The 20,492-nt window shown below is 44.4% G+C and overlaps 1 protein-coding gene across 1 annotated transcript; it reads left to right on the top strand.

The window, feature by feature from the left end:
- Positions 1–114: 114 nt before the first annotated feature.
- Positions 115–20,205, top strand: LRRN1 (leucine rich repeat neuronal 1). The gene is made up of 2 exons (XM_068694297.1): positions 115–272; positions 12,020–20,205. Exon 2 carries the CDS (start codon positions 12,252–12,254, stop codon positions 14,400–14,402), a length of 2,151 nt encoding a protein of 716 aa, XP_068550398.1. The 5' UTR covers positions 115–272; positions 12,020–12,251; the 3' UTR covers positions 14,403–20,205.
- Positions 20,206–20,492: the final 287 nt, after the last annotated feature.

Here is a 20,492-nt window from a genome sequence, read left to right as displayed (position 1 = left end):
GCGTGGCTGTGAGACCGAGGGGCGTGGTTAACCGTGAAAGTGGGCGTGGCTAAGCCTCGCCCCGCCCCTCCGAGGCGGCTCAGCCAATGGCGGCGCAGCGCGTCATGTGACCGCCGGCCCCTACCCAGGTGCGCGCCGGCGGCGGTGGCACAGAGCGGGCGGCGGCGGCGGGCAGCGGGCGGCTCCGGGGGCCCCTCCGGCCGCTCAGCGCCGCCTCCTCCTCCCGCAGCTCTCGGCCGCTTCCCCCCCGTGCTGCATGGAGCGCCCCGCCGGTAAGTGCCGGGCACCGGGAGGGGAGGGGACGGGCAGCGGGGGGAGCTGCGACCCCCGTGGGGATACCCCCGGTCCGGCGCATCCCCGCGGGGGAAAGTTTTTTTTTATTATTTTATTTTTTTTTCGCTATTTTTTATTATTTTTAAAATATTTTTTTTTTTCTTCTCTGATTTGCATGCGAATGGGAGCGTATCCCGGCAGATGTCTCGCCTCGCCCATTCAGCCGCAGGGGGCTGAGGAGGCTGCGGTGCAACAATAGCCCCTGGGAGCCGGCGGGGAGGCGCAGTGCTGAGCGGGGCCGCCCCTCCCGAGGCCGGGCTCCGCCGGGGCCGCCGCTCCCTGCGGTGCTGCCGCCTGGCCCGGAGCCCCCGGGACACCCCCGGGACACCCCCGGCCCCGGCTGTGCCGGCAGCCTCGGAACATCTCCGGTTCTCGGAGAAAAATCGGTGTTTTTATCAAATTTCGCATAGCTCATCGCGCTAACCAGCCTTTATCCTTTCAACTACGAAATCCTCGGTGTTATTTTTTCATTATCGGGGCTGTGCTCCTGCTGGGAGCACCCAAACTTCGCAGCAACAAAGTTGGGCTCGGGGCTGTGCAGCGGGGCCCCGGGTGCCCGAGGTGTCTCGGCCGCAGCTCAGGGGAGAGCTGCCCAGGTCCATATTCCCCCAGCGAAGCCTCCCTCGCCCTGCCACGATCCGTAACCGGGTGCCCGGGCACCTGGCGAGGCGCTGGGGCTGGGTGCCGGCTGCCTCCGAGACGTGGCGCAGGCAGGAGGTGATGCTGCAGCCTTTGTTCGACTTCGCCCCGGCATCGCAGCCCTGTGGGAGCCCAGGAAAACTTTTGCTCATCGCTGCCTTGGCAGCAGCAGCAGCAGCAGGGACACGGCGAGGAGAGCGCTGGGCGGTGGGGGGGATGCTGGAAGCACCTCCAGTGAATCGCGGCCCCACCAAGCAGCGCGGGTGCTGCGGCTCACCGGGGTCGGCAGCTGCCGAAAATGCAGTTTGTGGTACTGAGGCTACCCAATTCCTGCTGTAGTTGCTGGTGGCCTTGATGGTAGGGGCGATGGAAATTCCAGGTTAATTTAAATGAGTGTTTTTGAATTAAAAAAAAAAAATCCTCTATGAATCATTATGGAGCTTCTATTTCTGTGCAAGGTATCAATGAGTAAAGGAAGGGTTTTTTACCTCGCTGGGCAGGTTAGAGCTTTCAGGCAGGTTATTTCTGCCTGTTCTGGAACTGCTGCCTGCCCAGGTGAAGCCTGGTCCCAGGCTGGGCTTTGTGTCGGGCCCAGGCTAGGATCAGGCAGCAGAAAGAGACAAAACTGCAGGAAAAAGTTAAGTGCCATTTAAAAAAAAAAAAAATGCTGTTAACAACCAGTGCCCTTCCATAAATCAGCAAAATAGCAAGATGATGGAAATGTTTACTGGAGAGCCCAACATTTTCAGAAATAAAAAATCACTCTTTTCCTGTGGACTTTATATCTACAAGGATGACTGTTCTTTGAAGCCCTGATTAATATAAATGAGTTGTAATTTTCTGGCCAAGCCATCCCAGTTCACATATATTATTCCATTGGCAGACATGTGGTCTCCACAGCTGTCCCCTCATTTGTGTATGAAATGGAAACACTGGTGGCATTTGTAGGTTACCATAGCTACACGAACAATACACGTGTGATACTTCATCCCTCCAAGCTCAAGATTTTTTTCTGGCAGACATTTTGTAGACATAGAACCAAAGAAAATCTACAGAAAGTTTTTGGAAGCACATGAATCCATTCGCCCCCTATCTCTGTGTAACACCACAGCTCGTGGTGAGCCCGCGTTTCAGGCTGATGCCAGTGGATTCTCTGTGCCCAGCTGGGAACACCATCCTGCAGGACGAGGTTAAGTAATTAGTGGGGTCAGGCCTTTTAGTGCTGTGGCAGGCACAGGATAGGATTTTCCTACAACCAACCTGTAGCATAGCAAGGGCTGGGCACAACCCAGCGGTGGGCTCCAGCAGGTCCCGGTGGGTGCCAGCCACCTGCCCAAACAATGTTCTTGTTTTCATCTGCATCTAACACCTACCTGGCTAGGTGAAGGAAATGGGTGCGTAAAAAAAAAAAAAAAAAAAAAAAAAAAAGCCATGAGGCTGGCTAAGAAACAGCTTTTGTTGGTATGTGATAAAACCAGTCAGTTATCTTGCTTCCCTGAGACCGAGTGCTTAAACTCTGAGAAGAGAGAGCAGAGGGCTACTTTGCTAGCAAGCAGCCTGCTGAGCCTGCACTGGAATTAGCCTGATTTCCCAGCTTCTCTTCTTGCAGCTGAGGATGTTTAAGCCCTCCACTAATGGACTTCATGAGGCCGGGAACAGGACGGCCTCCGGACAGCTCTAGGAGGTGCCCAGATGAAAGTTCCTCCCAACTACATCCTCTCATTCATTGCTCCTGAAAGCCCTGCAACTTTATTCAAATTTTGTTTTCCAATTTGGATGTCATCTTTCATTTTTATCCATATGGCACTTAAGAAAAATACTGGATTGGCCTATTTTGTGTTGGCCTAATTCTCTTCCTCTTAAAGACAGCAGAAGTCTTTGGCATCAATGGGAAGAGAATTAGTGTCTGCTCCTAAATTGTGCTGTAAAAGGTTAAATATTCTGGTACCTGCACCTTCTAATTCAGAAGGTTTTAATTTGGTGATACAGGCCAGCCTCTTCTTGACCTTCCAGTTGACTGAATTCCCAAAACAATGGCAATAATTTTTACTTGGAGTACAGTTTCTGAAGATCAGGTATGCCAGATGGGGTAGATACCCAATTTGTTCTGGTTCTGTTTATTTTTACTATGATTATTGCTCAGAGACAAGGCAAAGCACCTGTAAATACATTTTGAAATACTTAAAAGGACGCTGTACTGAGAAGGCTCCTAAGTTCTCTAAGTACCATGGAGAAATGGCTCTTTCTCTGATTTTCTTTGGCACGATGATCTTGCTATGTGATTGTCACAGAGTGCTGACCTGGGGTCCTTCGCAGCACTGCAGGATGGGGCTTTCCCCGGCCACTTCCCAAGTGTAGGTGGCCCGTTTGGTACTGGAGGCAAAGAGCGCTTGCACGTTTTAGTTAGGAATTTCAGGGACTGTCAGCATCTCGTTTCCAGGTATTTAACTTAACGAACTCTGTGACTACAGCACTTCTGCATCTGTTGACTGTGATTAGGGCAGGAATCCCAGCTTTTTTTTGCAGCCAAGCCTCCCTTGAGGCAAATGGCAGCGGGTGCTTCTGGCTGAAGCAGTGCTCGGGTTGGTCCCACAGTGGGGACAGCCCTCACCATGTCCCGCTGTGTCCCATGGGGTGAGGGATGGGCATGGGCAGTTGCACAGAGAGGGCCCTTCCTGTGCTGAAAGAGCAAAGCCCTGGCAGGGCAGGTTGGGCTCTTCATGCTGTGATGTGCCGGCAGTGGGACTAGGGCAGGATTCCATCAGGGATCGCCAACAGGAGGTCCCAAAGGGGACCGGGCAGTGCCCTTGTACGTCCCCTTTCTGAAACTGACTGTTCCACTTCAAGGCAAAGGTTTCTCTTCTGTTACTGGAGTTCAGTACATACAATAGAATCACAGAAGGGTCTGGGAAGGAAGGGACCTTAAAGACCACCTGCCATAGGCAGGGACACTTCCCCCTAAAGCAGTATGGTCAAAGCCCCATCCATCCTGGCCTTGAGAACTTGAGGGACGGGGCCCCAAAGCATCATATGCTCCTTGGTCTCTCTTTATAACTGCATTTGTGCAGTCAACATAGCTTAAAAGTCATAAGCAAAATATGATCTTAGGAGTTAATTGTTCTGTAGAAGTAGGTTCCCATGGAGCTCTGTGTGAGCTGGTGAGCGCAGCAGCACAGCCCTGGGCAGCCACGACTCTTACACTTGCTCATGGCCTGGTCCTTCTGGACAAAGCTCTGTTTTTCTGTGTTTTTCATGGATTGGCCCACAACATGGCAAAGAATCAAAGATGAGCTGCTAATAAACACAAATGTTATCTGGGACAATTACTGAGTTTGTCTAAAATTTGATAGACTAGCATTTAAAAAAAAAAAATCAGAGCTTGGATTGTCCTTTCTGTAATGTGGAGATGTTTGTCATTGTTACAATGGATCCTGCATATTCTTTTTTCATGCATCATTTCATTTATTTGATTAAACAAGTCCAAAAATACCTAGCAAATGCCTACCTTGCTAATGTGCTGCATATAATTACTGGGATGCAGATGAGCTACTGATTGGCCTTGCTAAATTTTTAAATTACAAATGATCCATCACTCTAACAGAAATAGAGTAAATATTGACAGTTACAGAGATCCACCACTCACAATAGACGCTGCAGTGAATTGTAAATGCATTACAAAAATAACTGACAGTACCTTACAGACGAACAACAGTTAAGGGAAGTAGTTGGAAAGGAAAAAAGAGCTTTGGAGCAGGTCTTTATGATGAATTCACCGTAGGGTGAGGCACTGAGCAAAGACCGATGGATGTTCTCTGTGAATTAGTTGGCAAGTAGGTTTTCCTTTAACTTTTTGTCCCATCTAAGTGAAAGAAGTCTAGTATATAAAAATTAAACACTACTGCACCTGGATAAATCGCCCTAATTAGGTTAAGATTTATCTATAGAGGTTCAATAACTTAAACTTTTGAGAGAAGTAACTTCTGTTTTCTGCACTCTGCAGCAGTTTTGCAGGCAGTTATGAAATAAACCCATCTGCGGAAGAACTGCTGACTTGGCAATGACAAGACTGAGGACTAAAGCGAACGGAACAATTTACAGGTCTATTCTTAAACACACAAATATATTATTCATATATATCCATCGCGTGGACTCCTCAAAGCAAGAATCATGATCTGATCTCTGCATAAAACAGTCTCAAAATGTAGGTGGCAGTTCAGATCGAACAAAATAGCTAAATACAGGCTATAAACATTTTGTCCAGTCTCGGTTGACTGAGACGTGGCTTTCCCATGGCGTGGTCGATGCCCTGCTCTGCTCTTCAAGCAGTACTTCTTTAATGCTTGTGGAATGAAATAATGATGGAAAATGTGTATTTTCTCACTACAGCGTAACTGATGTTATCAGTTGTGAGTGGAGGACGTAGCAGGCCCAGAAAAATGGGAAACAGAAAAATGGGAAAACTTGATGTAGAAACCCACCGCAAAGCACAGCAAGCCTTGCTGGAAGTGGCAGGAGAGGGTCATTTAATACAGCCATCTGACTGCAGAGAAAATAACTTTTTTCATAGATCCGAGTAAAACCTTACCACAGACTACCACCAAAACAAATCTCGGAGCACTTAATGGAATTACTTCTAGCCCATCTCAGCTTGGTGGAGTTCCAAACCTTTGTCTTGGTGCTAACAGCCCCTGTGTTAGATCTCTCAGCACCTCCCGTGATAAATCGAGTTGTTGTTCCTGGTCTGTTCTCGGTCTTGAGTGAACAATAAGGGGTCTCCGTATCAGGCCATTTGATAGATGGTTTTATTAGCAATTATATGTAAATATAGCTCAGAAATAAAGAATTGGATCTCGCAAGCACATAACTCCTGGAGAAAATCGATAGAAGTCTATTTTATTCTAGGGGCTGATGTCCGTTAAGCACACTACACGTATAATGTGAGTAGATATAGATGTAGCCTAATAATAAAATATAGATTAATACTTAATCACTTATAATTGAAAACTAAATACATAGCGCAGCCACGGGAAACAGTTACCAAAGGAGCAACAAGGACCAGCAAAAGGAACTGAATTTCTTATTTTTCCTTGCTTGAGGATACAGGACAGAAGCTGTATGGGACTTATTCTGTACACAGACACAGTTCTCATAACAAGTCGTATGCGTTTCCTAGAGCCAGCGCTATTATGTGGTAGTTTTAAAAATACTTAGATACCAATGCAGTTCAGATTTTATTTATCGACTCCCATTTCTAGCAAAACGTTCTCTGGCATCACTGCTGTAGTAACAACTGCTTACTGCTGGGGTCTTCCCGTCTGCGGGGTTCCCGAATGACTCATAACGCCGGAGCTTGATCTAGAACTGGGTGGGAAGTAAAGTAATCACGCTGCCAGAAAGCCAGTCAGCAAAAAGAGGGGAAGAGGATTTTCTGTTGCTTGGTGAAAATCCCGTGGAGTTCTGGCATCCATTTTTCTCATGGTTAAAAATATTTCTTATGTGCTCCTTATTTTATCGTTATTAACACTTCACGAGCAAAGCTGCCTCGTCTCACAGAGCAGTCAAAAAAACAAACCAGAAATTCTATTCCAAAGCCCAGCCCCATCTCCTAATTCCCCCGTTCTTCTTTTAGAGCTAATTGGGGTTTGTTGTGGTGGTTGCTGGTTTTGGTTGTTTAAATTTTAATTTGGACTGTACTGACTGATAGTCTCTGCCTCCTCGTACCCGCGCTGCCCCAGAAGCAGGTAGCCCCACGAGTAACAAGCTGTTCAGATCCTTCCACTCGGATCAGAGATGTGGAGCGTGCCAAGACCAAATTCTGCCCCTTTCTGCTCTTTAATTAGAAGACTCAGTCAGATTTCTCTAATATTTGTCTTCTTTCATTCTTTAGCCAGCAGAAACACTAAATGCAAAAAATAGTTGGAACAGGTCTTCCAAAATTAGTTATGCTCTGTAAATTTTTGACACTCTACAACCTAAAACCAATTAGGTTTAAATTCTCCCTAGCATTTAAAATATACAGAGGGATATGAATACATTACAGCGAGTACAGTTGGAAATGAACAAATCTCCATAGCGCTTCATCCCTCATCAAGCCCAGTATCTCTGAGCTGTTTGCAGCGAATGTTCGGGTGTGCCCGCGGGTAGCAGGGAGCTTTGCCACCTCTGTGCAGCCGCCCCAACCGCTCAGCACCTCTCAGGGCGAGGGCAGGAGTGGGGCAGGCACCTTGCTGCCCAGCTTGCTGCAGGGACTTGGCTTTGCAGGGCAAAGAGCAGCAAGGGAAGGCTCCTGGTGTTGGCTTTTAACCCAACGGTGGAAGCTGTGTGGCTGGTTGTCAGGAAGGCCAATCTGCTGAATTAATTTCATCTGGTAAATACGTACATGTAGAACGAGGCTGAGCACCAGGGGCATGGTTCTTCTCCAGTGAATGAAATAAAAGCTTTACTACTGCCTTCGTATTGAATACGAGCAGACCCTGTGTAGGAGGAGTGAAAACGAGAGGCACGGGCAATAAAAGAACAGCCTACATTTTCTCAAGATTTAACTGTTTCCCTATAAAAATAAACATTTTCTTATGAAAATAAACATAGAAATTAGATAGCAAGTTGAGTTTCCAATGCACGACTATTACTACTGAACAAACATAGCTTTTTAGGTTTTCGAGGCTTTTAAATGCTTTTATGAGTTTCTCTTTGCTAAAGAACAAACAAACAGACTATATAATTTGACAGCCCATTGTTCAGAAGCACTTATTATTTCTGATGTTTCTAATGTGACTTATTAATGGTAATTTGCAAGAGGTTTTCACACAGATGACAGGAGCAGGGTCACAATTCCACGGCTGATTTGATGGGCCAGCAGGATACAGGGACTGAGCTCCGCAATGGAGCCGTCTCCCTGTGCTCAGGATCAGTACATGAATGAAAAGAATCTCTCTGCTACAAATTTACTTCACTATTTTAATGAAAAACATTGTATCAGATGCAAGTCTTAAAAATAAGCCCACAATAAATTACAAATTTTAAAGATGTCAGATTTAATATGTTGTTTCTGTAGTGCGAGTATTATGAAGAGGATGCTCTTTGCATTTCTTCTATGGAGATAAGGCCAGTATTGTTCAAAAGAGCCCAGATAAAGCATGCTGAGGTTGTCTTCTGAAATACAGCGAAGCACTTTCTCATCAGAGCTTTCCCTGCTTCCCCAGAGCTTTCCCTGAAATTAAACACTGACTGTATTTTGATGGAATGTGCGAACAGACAAAAAAGAGGAAGATACAATTTTAAAAGCAAGGCATTACTTGCAGGAAAAAAAATAAAACACAACAAAACCTTAAATATTACAAATCCCTGAAGATGTGTTTTGAAGCTTTCAGACCATTATTACATGTTCTATAATCCCTTGTTTATGTCTCTGCTTTTAATAACAAACTCAGATTTTCAGATCCTGGTATACATTTTTAACTGACTCGCACCCTTCTAGCTTGACTTCCCTGTGTTTTACACAATTCCATCTTGTGAGTATCTCATTTCCTGATGACATCTGAGACTTTAAAAACTTTAATATAAAAGGCTTGCTATCAGACACGATTCCTCAGTGTTTTTCTAGACAGACAGGACCGCGCTGGTAAATTTGATTCCTGGGAGAGGAGCTCCTTCAGTTGGTTAGCCCTAAGTGTCCCTGCCCTTAACCCCAAGGCCAGCCTCCTCCTCTGGGACGTGCACAAGCTCACTGATGCTCTGGGCTGCACTAAGACCCGATGATGGTACCCTAGTACTCCTGGTGACATTCAGCATTGTGCTCGCTGCGTAACCGCTTAGTGGGCGCACATACCCGTATGCAGGAGCTTCCCTGGCACTGAGTAGGGGAATCGAGGCAGCTGCACAGCTCACTAGCACAGCAGCACAATGGACGGGTTTCCAAAAGGTCCCTGGGTTTCCAAAGGGTACCTACGTTACTGAGGTTCAACACACGAGAATGGCACCGTGGGGAAGCAGGGGGGTGCTGTGGGTCAGTCCATGCTTCTGGCTCACAGCAAGTGCAAAATAAGTCGCTTTTCTTAGCCTGAGTAATTTTCTTCCCGTATCTGATCCTTTAGACTTTTACCTGGGCACGTGTAGCATGCATGGCTGCCCACACAGACCTGTGCTGATGCTACCTGCAATATGAAAGAAATCCTGCAAGAATGAGCCACTTGACTGTGAAGAGGGGCAAGTTGTCGTGTGGCAGTGCTGCTGTTTCAGGGCAGACATCCAACTGTCCCCGTGCAACCTATATTTCCTTTTTCAGCAGTTTTTAACAGTGACCCCTAATACAGCTGCCACGGAAGTGACATTGCTTTGCCTTCCTGCAACCAAGAAAAATTTAACATCAATTTCTGTAGCTGGGCAGTTAGCTATGAACACTTTTGTGAACAGTTTCTTTCAGGAGTATTTCTCCATGTTGTCCCTTTACTGTACTGTGGATTTAACCCTACTGTTTTTTGGATCTCCTGAACACCTGGAGGACCTCTAGCAGCCTCCAGCAGGGCTGGGGGCTGCCGGCACACACCTCTTCCCACCAGGCAGGAAAGCTGAATCGAAGGACCTTCTGCTCCAGAACCCAACGCCCCGCATCTCCCTACCCTTCTGCTTTCTTTGGCCAAACAAATTCTCAGTATTGAGCAGTTTGCAGAACCTAGCCAGAAAGGGAAGCTATGCGCAGACTGGTATTTGGGTTCTCCCCAGTGCGTTTCCAAGAAGGAAGACGCAGGAATGATGTGAACTTCTGTCTGCAAGAAATACAAAAAAGCTGATAGCCCAGAGAGCAGCTGTGATGTGCTTACTGACTAAAAGGTGGTTTCTTAATGCACTGGGTACTGAGAGGTGCTATGGAAAATGTATTTATTGAGCCCCTAGCAAAATAATTCCCTCCATCTCTCTCCCATAAAATTAAGCGGTATTTCTGTTGATACCAAGTTAATTCCTGTAATGACTGTTATGGTGGGCTGGTGCACTAGGAAATACGATTGCACTGAACTAGGGAAGGTACAGGATGCTGGAAGCTGATGCCCAAAGCCCAGAGCTGCTGCCGAGCTTCTCCAGGACCCAGGTTGCAAGGCCAGGGCAGCCTGCAGCTTCCACCACTGTCTCACACCCCCTCAATGTTTAGGGGAAGTTTCTCCACCCAGTATTTTAAACAGAAATACATTTTTAACACACAGTTAAAACAAGTGCCACGGATCACAAGACCCCCATTAAATATTATTTTCAGAAGAAAAAAAGCTAAAATGTTCTGACCTGATCCATCTATTTACATCTAAAGCTTGTAGGGCACTTTTTTACTGAATTTCTAGTTCCCCAGAGCGATGGATGTGGCTGTGCAGCACAAGCAGCAGGTACAGCAAAAGTCCATGGTGCGGCTTTTCCCTTACGCGGCGGCCTCTTGACCGTCATCCACAAAGCACGGCATTAAAAGGGAGCGGGGCATGTGGAGCTGAGCAGAATTTACTTTTTGATTGCGCTGCCTTTTCATTTATAGCCTCATCCATGCTGCCCTGGGCTGGAGGAGATCGGAGACAATAATGTGCAGGTCATCTCTACAGAACATTTCCCAGTTAAAGAGAATTAAATCCATTGGCAGTAGAAAATAACTAGAGAAGAGAAATGTCACTGGGAACTTGTAAAATCATACGTCTGCAGTGACCAAACACCAGAAGTCTGTTCAGTGAACCCAGAGATGCCTTCTTACAGAGGAGGAACAATAAATGCAACGTGCTAGTAAGAGGATAGAAATATTCAACAAAGAAAGGTTCCAATTATTATTATTTTTTTTTAAATGTAGATGTGTTCCCACATTTTAAAAGAAGCTTTGAAATCTTTTTCGGGCAGTTTCATTTTTAAAGTACTACACGATTCTTGCAACTACATCAGAGTTAAATCAGCGCTAACGCATCAGCAGGAGTAGCGCTTTAGGAGGCAGGGGCTGCTCCCTGCTCTCCCACCTGGAGCAGAGCGATAGGAGATAGGACAGCCTTTGGGGGAACGCCTGGTTGGAGCCACATCACCTCCTGCAGCGGTACCTGCAGGGTAACTGCAGCCAGAATGACTCAGTGTACATCAGCTTCCTCATCACTCTGCAGTAACAACAGATATTGTTACTTTTACAGTGCTATTAGGATTATTTTTTAAATGCAGTTAATGTCTTAATTTTTGGATCAGGTGGAAGTTATTTGACAAGGAATGCTTGTCCTGCATTTGGCTTTCCCCCCTCCAGTGGGGTCTTCTCATCCCAAACTGAAATATTAGCTACAAGACAGAAAATCTGACTCAACAGGGTCAAATGCTTTCCAGGTAACATTCCTGCTTTCTGGTGTACACTGGACACCACCGGGTTAATTTAAACATGCTCTTTGATGAGTAACTTCAGGCTAAAAGAGGTACCAATCCTGTGGTTTATACAATGCACTGGAGTTGGGGTAAATAATCCACACGTGACACAATGCAGTACGAGCAGCTAAAATAAGGGCAGTACATTCATTTAATTACATTTAGTGTTACTGTGTGGTGCTTAGCTGGATTAAGTCTAAACTGTTATCTGGAACTGATTTGATTAACTTTGATGAATTTTGGCAAAGTTCTTATGCAATTGGCTTGAAACTTATAAAACGACATCTTCCTATCCCATAAATACCTGAAATGCAAGGCAGTGGGATCGCGATGGCAGCCTGAACTCTACCTGGGGTCGTGTTCTGAACGCTCCTTTGGGACCCACCCATCCCCACACGCATATCCTACATCCTTGGCACTTCCCCAGCCATTCAAACAAATATTGCACAGTAAAACTGAGAGATATCTGAAAGTTTTATCTTCAGCTGATTACAAGTATTGTTAGAACCACTTGGGAGCTATCGGAGTTCCAAAATGTACACACTTCACCAAGTATGAATTTTCCTAAGAGATGTTAATTTACTTAAAACTGTCTTCAGATATTTCTCCTTAAAGGATGAAGAAATCAAAGCATATACGCAGTGTATGTGAGATGAGCATAACATATATCCCTGTCTGTTTTCAGGAACATCTTCAGGCACCGATTTGCAGAAGATCCTGGGACACAGAGGAGCGGCTGAGAGCCTTCAGACCATTTCTTGTCTTCTCTAACCTTAGAAAATCGACTTTCATCTTCTGGATGACCAAGCCTTTCACCCTAAATTTTAAGCTTTACATTTTCTTCCTGCCAACAAATTACACGCTCAATTTATTGTTACTTTAAGGGGCTGGAGAGCTGAACTCACTAGCTGACCAGCATGGCTAAGATTAGATTGGTTTTAACTGTTTGCCAGTTGGTGCTAGAATTGTTGATGAATTCACTAACTGAGTCTTCCGTACAGAGCAATGAATGTCCACAGCTTTGTGTATGTGAAATCAGGCCTTGGTTTACACCGCAGTCAACGTACAGGGAAGCCACAACAGTTGACTGCAATGACCTTCGCTTAACAAAAATCCCCAGCAATCTTTCCAGTGACACTCAAGTCCTTCTGTTACAAAGCAACAATATCGCAAAGACCACAGATGAACTCCAACAGTTGTTTAATTTAACAGAATTAGATTTTTCACAAAATAACTTCACAAGTATCAAAGACGTGGGGCTCTCAAACCTTACTCAGCTAACGACCTTGCACCTGGAGGAGAACCAGATAACGGAGATGACTGACTACTGCTTGCAAGACCTTTGCAACCTTCAGGAGTTATATATAAATCATAATCAGATCAGCAGCATTTCTGCAAATGCATTCTCTGGCCTGAAGAATCTTTTAAGACTACATCTCAACTCCAACAAATTAAAGGTTATTGACAGCCGTTGGTTTGATTCTACTCCTAACTTAGAGATTCTGATGATCGGAGAAAATCCAGTGATTGGAATACTAGATATGAACTTCAAACCACTCTCCAATTTAAGGAGTCTGGTTTTGGCAGGTATGTATCTCACAGACATCCCCGGCAATGCCTTGGTAGGCTTGGATAGTCTTGAAAGTCTTTCCTTCTACGACAACAAATTGGTAAAAGTCCCTCAGCTGGCGCTTGAGAAGGTTCCCAATCTAAAATTTCTGGATCTCAACAAAAACCCCATTCATAAAATTCAAGAAGGTGATTTTAAAAACATGCTCAAATTGAAAGAGCTTGGGATCAATAACATGGGAGAACTCGTTTCCGTCGATAGGTACGCGCTGGACAACCTGCCTGAACTCACCAAGCTTGAAGCCACCAACAACCCAAAGCTGTCTTACATACACCGTTTGGCATTTCGCAACGTTCCTGCCCTGGAGAGCCTGATGCTGAACAACAATGCCTTGAATGCCGTCTACCAAAAAACAGTGGAATCCCTCCCAAACCTGCGTGAGATCAGTATCCACAGTAACCCGCTCAGGTGCGACTGTGTCATTCACTGGATCAACTCAAACAAAACCAACATCCGTTTCATGGAACCTCTCTCCATGTTCTGCGCCATGCCTCCCGAGTACAGAGGGCAGCAGGTGAAGGAGGTGCTAATCCAGGATTCAAACGAGCAATGTCTTCCAATGATCTCGCACGAGACCTTTCCAAATCACTTAAACTTGGACATCGGCATGACGGTGTTTTTAGATTGTCGGGCCATGGCAGAACCCGAGCCAGAAATTTACTGGGTCACTCCTCTGGGAAATAAAGTAACTGTTGAAAGTCTCTCCGACAAATACAAGCTGAGTAGCGAGGGTACCTTGGAAATCTCTAACATTCAGATCGAAGACTCGGGGAGGTACACTTGTGTGGCTCAAAACATAGAAGGCGCTGACACGAGGGTCGCTACTATCCGGGTGAACGGGACGCTTTTGGATGGTACCCAGGTTCTGAAAATCTACGTCAAGCAAGCCGAATCGCATTCCATTTTAGTTTCTTGGAAGGTTAACTCCAATGTCATGACTTCCAATTTAAAATGGTCATCAGCTACTATGAAGATTGACAACCCTCACATTACATACACTGCTCGGGTCCCCGTTGATGTACACGAGTATAACCTCACGCATTTACAACCATCTACAGATTATGAAGTGTGTCTAACTGTGTCAAACATCCATCAACAAACACAGAGGTCCTGCGTTAATGTTACAACAAAAAATGCAGCTTTTGCGCTAGATATTTCAGATCAAGAAACCAGCACTGCTCTTGCGGCAGTAATGGGATCAATGTTTGCCGTTATTAGTCTTGCCTCCATTTCTGTTTACATTGCAAAAAGATTTAAGAGAAAAAACTACCACCATTCCTTGAAAAAATATATGCAAAAGACCTCTTCAATCCCACTGAACGAGCTCTATCCTCCACTTATTAATCTCTGGGAAGGCGACAGTGAAAAGGACAAGGATGGTTCTGCAGAGACCAAGCCAACCCAAGTCGACACATCCAGAAGCTATTACATGTGGTAACTCAGAGGATATTTTGCTTCTGGTAGTAAGGAGCACAAAGACTTTTTTGCTTTATTCTGCAAAAACGAGAAGTTGAAGACTTTTGTATTTTTGACTTTGCTAGCTTGTGGCAGAGTGGTGAGGACAGGTGGATATTTCAGAATTTTTTAGTATAGCGTATCGCAATTGTTTGACACAAATGGCAGCTTCACCTAGCTCCCAGTTTCTTTTTTTTTTTTTTTCTTCCTTCTTTTAGTTATTGTGCTAAACTTAATGCTGTTCTAACTACAGTGCTGAATACAATTAATGAGAGGCTGGGGTTACCCTGTGATTCAGAAGTAGCACAACCCCATTCCTTTGAAGCCATCAGTAGAGTACAGTATCTTGCAAAGCTAACATACAGTTTTGAAACTGCATTGAACTAGTTTTGTAACACTGGTCTGAGGACTCAAACTGAGAAAAGGAGACCCTGAATGATGTTAGTTGACTGTACTGTAATGTTGTATCAACTGATTTGAATGTTTTTGACTTTGAACAATGAATTATATTTTCATTTTCTTTTTGTAGTTGTTGAAAAGGCTTAGGTAAAGCTAACAGGCAATAGAAAACGTACATCCAGTTTTTTAGTGTAACAGACTAAATGTTAATTGTTCTCTTATTCTTTTTATTATATTTAGTAGACACTTTTGAAGAATACTAGACTTTTGTTGTGCTTAAGCCACCAACACATGGTGTTTAATGAAGGCGGAGCGATAATAAATTTAGTTTTGTTCTGATTTTTTATTTTAGAAGTCACAATAATGTATTGGTTTTAGATGTCACTAGTTTGACTGGTGATCATGTTTTGACATAAAATATATCCAAAACATTATATAAAAATATTGTGGTTTTCTCTTGATGGAATTACACTTCAAAGTTGCAGGGATGTTGTTTTTTTTTTAACACATTTTTTTAATAGCAGTGTTTTCTCTGCACTGGATGCAAAATATTGAAAATAATTTAGAAATATATATATCAGTATGGCTTTTAGACTGTAACATGCAGAATCAAAACTGTTTGGCATAAGGCACACAGCAAAAAAAAAATCATTGTGAAAAGAAAAAAAGTTTCCTTTTTGTATATTCTTCTGTTTGTATTTTGAGCTAAGACAGAAACGAAGCTGACATTTAGCTGTCATTATGATCAGTTAGAAAAACAAACAACTCACTGCTACCAAGCTGAAATAAAACAGTTGAATTCTGGCATACACATTAAAAAAAAAGAAAAAAAAAGTGAACTGGATTAATGTTCTTTCAAAAGCAGAAATTAAGATAGCTGAAACTATCAAAACAGTAAAAGTTTGGGTCCAATATAGAACTGTATTTGTTACAGGCTTAAAATTAAGCAGTACTCTCAGTATTTTACTGAATTAGTACACTAAAAGTGGAAAACCTCCAAAAGCAGTGGTGTTTGTGTGCAAGCACTGGGTATAATCTAAATGCATAATTTGCCGTTGAACCTACAGAAATGTTGTACCTTGTCTGTTCTGAATCCACTCAAGTTCTCAGCAGGGACTGCACACGAGTCACAAGCAGGGTGGGTTTCTGGTGAAGCATATGGTTATGGTTACACTAGATACTTAATCAGCAAGCACAGAATTTTCTACGCTTTATGACCACTTTATGTCAGTGTGCAACCTTTTCAATGTTTTTACATACCAAATAGGTTTGTGGTGAGTAAAAGTTAATTGTTAAAATAATGGATGTGCCTGGATCTTGGGGTTGAAGTTTTTTAACTCACTAACTTACCGAAAAAAATAAAGAAAAAAGAAAAAAAAAAGACAATTATAGAGCTCCCCCAAAAATTTCAAATAGACAGCTTCAAACTTCTTTCTCCTCTACAGCCAACTGTCTGAAAATGAGACAAGTTATCCGCATAGTTTACTGATACAGTGCTTTGGTGCAAAAACTCCAGTATGCGTCTCAGAGACATGCCTTGTTGATCTTGCATTTCAATGTAAAGCTCAGTGAAGGTATTAATTATGCATTTAAATCAAGTACTTCTGCTATACACAATATTTTATATGTTCATGAGATCTCAAATTTTTAATCACGATAGTTGTATGTTGGGATTAGGCAGGCGTCTTTTAGTCATGGAGGAGTAGCATGCTGAAAACATTTATTGTCACCTTCTCCTGTACTTAATTTTCATGTTAATGGAAATTCTCCTCTTGCCTTCTCCTCCAGAAAAGCTTAAGAGCAATAATTACCATCTTGTCTATATGCTATTCTCACCTTAAAACTGCCTCTATTATTATAACGGTGATGATGAATTAAAACTGAGATCTCTTTTGCAGTGAAGGTTCACTCTACTTTTTCCAGAGAAAAGACACGGCGAGGACGAGGTTGACAGCCAAATTACGGCTCCCAACTTGCGTGACATCATAAAGTTCTCTTAGAAAATAATTACTGAACAGGTATCAGAAGCTGCAGAGCAAGTCCCTTTCTCCACCACCTGCCTGCAGCACTCGTGCAGCTATGCCATAAATACTCGGTACCAAGATCACGCAAACCTCTCGGCCCCCAGTCGAACCAGTGGAGGAGCCATGGAGCAGGAGGAAGGAGCAACTCACCAATTTGATCAGCAACCACCCGACAGCAGCTGGGGGTACAGGAAGCAGAGCAACGTTTAATATGTTCCCTTCCACTGGGGGAATTATGTGCCTGTTGTTCCCTGCAGACCTATTTGGCAGAGTTATGTCATTTGTTATCATTAGAGTGATGCTGTTCAAGAACAGCAAGGGGAAACGGCTTCCTGACAGTCATACCCTTCTGGATGTGCTGGTCTGTAATGTTTCAGGGTAGCTGGGGCTCTGGCAGAGGGATGCAGGTTACCTGAGAACAGCTGAACAGCCAGAACCCCCGAGCTAATGCTGCATTTTCTGCACATACAGCCACCAGTGATAAGTATTTTCAGCCTTGTAATCTGTCCCCTTGGAGCTCTGTACGGTTCTCCTGGAAATTTAAAATTCTGCTAATAAAAGAAAAAGTAAAATAGTGGGTAAGAGATTAATGACATGTGGCATACAATCTTAGCAAATAACCTTCAACCTTGTCCTAACAATTTTGTGCTTGCAGTTCATTGTAAGCAAAAATAAAAATACTCTGTTTGCCTAATTGCCTTCAAAATGTATTTGCATCTACCATTCGCTGCAGACAAAAACACCCCCAGTTTGCTCCAAAGCAGAGATTGAGCCTGGCTGCTTTAAAAACAGCATGGGAAAAAAACATTGTTATCTTTGATTTAGCTAAGAGTTTAGAAATGAGTAAGAGTAGATATTTCATACCCAACTAAACTTTTGCAGCGTTCCTTCCACTTGATCGCCCCCAAATGAAATCTCTCTGTCCCCTGAAGAGTAAGTAGCTCAGTCAAGTGTGGTACTCAGTGCTCCAGCTACATGCATTTTGCATTTCCTCACCTAAATCTGAGCCTCCTCTTGGACTGAGGGGATATTTTCACCCATGGGCCCAGGCTCCTACTGGAGATGGTCATGGATTACAGAGCAGATACACTGATCTTTTTGGAAAGCTGTGCTCTGCCCTCCAACCCCGCCTCCTCAATGCATACTGCTACTGAAAGGAGGTTACAAAGAGAAAAGGCCAACAGTTTGGACCACTGGTTTCACCTTAGGTAGATCTGAATAATCCTGGCTGCACCCTGCAGTCCTCAATTTCTTTGATAAACACTACAAAACGTGCCAGAACTGGAAAAAGGTCAGCATGCCTGAGATGCATTGACAAGTACATAAACTTGCCCCATGACGGGCCAGGACAGAAGTGATAAAAGGGGCCTCTGAGTTCTGCCAAGGAAACTAATTGGGCAACTCCTCTCACTTTGTGCTGGCAACCTTGGAAACAAGACTGAGGACAAGCCACCATGCAAAGAAATTCCCAAGATTGAGTGTGATAAGCAGCTGGGGGCTGCTGCTGCAACATCTCCACTGCAGGGACACCCAGCAAGGAATGGGACATTTTGGGGGCAGATGGCCCCAGTCATCTCACCATCCTGCAACCCAACGTGATGGACCTGAATCCTACCCAAGGGCTCTGACGGACACAAATTGCTGCTGCAGCGGGGATTTGCCTTCCACACTCACTGCCGGCAGCACAAGGGCTGCAGCCCCGGCGCCCACAGCCATGGAAACCCCAAGAGCAAAGGGCAAGGTGGATGTTGGATGTGCTGACACCGAACCTCTTTCTTCAGGAAAACCCGAGTGCCTGAGCTGGAGACATGAAACGCTGTTGGACACAGCCCTTGGTAAAACACTGCCACCGTGCCCCTGTAAAACAGAGCGCCGCTGCCAAAAGCTCCAGATAAGATCTCTGCGGTGTCAGACAGAAGTGAGCGTTTTGTGTTTCTCCCGAACTGCCATCCTCCTGATATTTTACTGCAGTTTCCAACTATTGGGATTTTTAATATTGGAGAGCTTTCAGCCCCGCACTCCCCAGTCCACCTGCCCTGCAGCCGCCTCTCCTCCTGCCCCAAAGCCTCCCAGCATTCAAGGGCGACCCTCCCACAGCCTTGGAGATCTCCAGATCCCATGAGAGCTCACTAAAGGACCTGGAATTTGTATTTACCTTTGCAGCTACCCGTTTTCCCTGCCAACCTTTCTCCCTTCACGTACCTCTTACGCTGTTTTTCTTTCAGCTGTTTCCCTCTGGAGACCACAGCTGCTGCTGACTGTCAGCAAGCCTCAGATCAAGGCCAAGGTTTCAGCACGCAACACCTCGGCAGCACCATTCTGCCTCCCCTTTACTCTAACACACAGAACTTCCTCTTCCTCTTAACAAAAAAAGCTAAATGTCTTCCCATGGCTCTGCTCCAAAGCTCTTCTCCTTCCTTGTGAGCACCCTGGGGAGTCTCTGTTATTTTTTCTACTGGTATAGAGGGAACAAAAGACTCGTTTTTCTTTCTAGTAAGGTAGGGGAGATTTACCATAAAATTTGCACCATTGTGTATTTATGTCGTGTAGACCAAAGGAATGCTGAATCAGATCAGTAGGTTTTGAAACACAAAGAAACACTTTGGAAAAGCTGGAATGGGTCATTACGCAGAATTCTCCAAAGCAGCAAAAGGAGCTACGAGCTTGATTCTCCTCAACATCAGCGATGCCTTACTGCACGGGCAGGCGAAGCAGATCCTCATGGAGTGCTTCAGGAAGCATTCATTGCCTGAAATTCGGAACAGCTCTGAAACATTTTCAGTGCAATTCTGTAATATGGACATTTTTATTATTTTTTTTTCTCTATGAAAATCACTTGAAACCATAATTTTTCATTTCAGTTCTGGGGATGGGGAGAACAGGATTTAAATCCTATCCTCCTCAGTGGAGTTACTGACTTTCAGTGATCCAAATAAGATCTGTATCTTTCCAAACTGCAGTGCCAGATTTCTGCACACAACCGGAGTAAAAATTCTTACAAGATTTTTTTTTTTTAACAATTGCTTTCCCACAGCAGCCTATTCAGCTGGGCGTGAGAATTAAAACATCAGAAAAGACCAAGGTGGGGAACGATGGAGAACAATCCCTGGAGTATCACCTACATCCCGTTCTGAACGGGATCATTTAATGGGAGAAACCATGAGACCCTGCAGCACGTTTAAGGACTACACAGACCCTAATACAGCAGGTCATTGACAAACTCACCGCTCTAGACCAGGAACAAGTGCTCGTAACTGATCTGTTATTTTTTTGGTTTCAGGTATGAAATTGTCCTATTATACTTGAAATTCCATTTGAAGAGGTCTCTATAACAATAATAAAAAAATCCAATCCCGCATCCCATTCGCAATTACATGTTTGTTTTTCATTGCAAATCAGAGCACACCCAGGGAATACAGAAGATGTGCAGACAGCTGCTGCAGCCCGCACTGAGCCTTCTCACCGAGACTGAGAAAAACAACTCCAGCCCCTGTGTTCGAGGCTTAAATAGTCACATTGCTCACACGGCGACAGAATCGAGGCTGCCACACCACACACCCCTCAAAGCCAGTGCATAGTGTAATAATAGATTATGGATGATACCCTTTTGTTGAAAAATAATCACTACGTAACCTATTTCTGCTAAAAGG

This window comes from Anas acuta, chromosome 11, assembly GCF_963932015.1.
Source record: "Anas acuta chromosome 11, bAnaAcu1.1, whole genome shotgun sequence".
Taxonomy (NCBI): domain Eukaryota; kingdom Metazoa; phylum Chordata; class Aves; order Anseriformes; family Anatidae; genus Anas; species Anas acuta.
The sequence above is the reverse complement of the archived record's forward strand: the minus strand, read 5'-3'. Positions and strand labels throughout refer to the sequence as shown.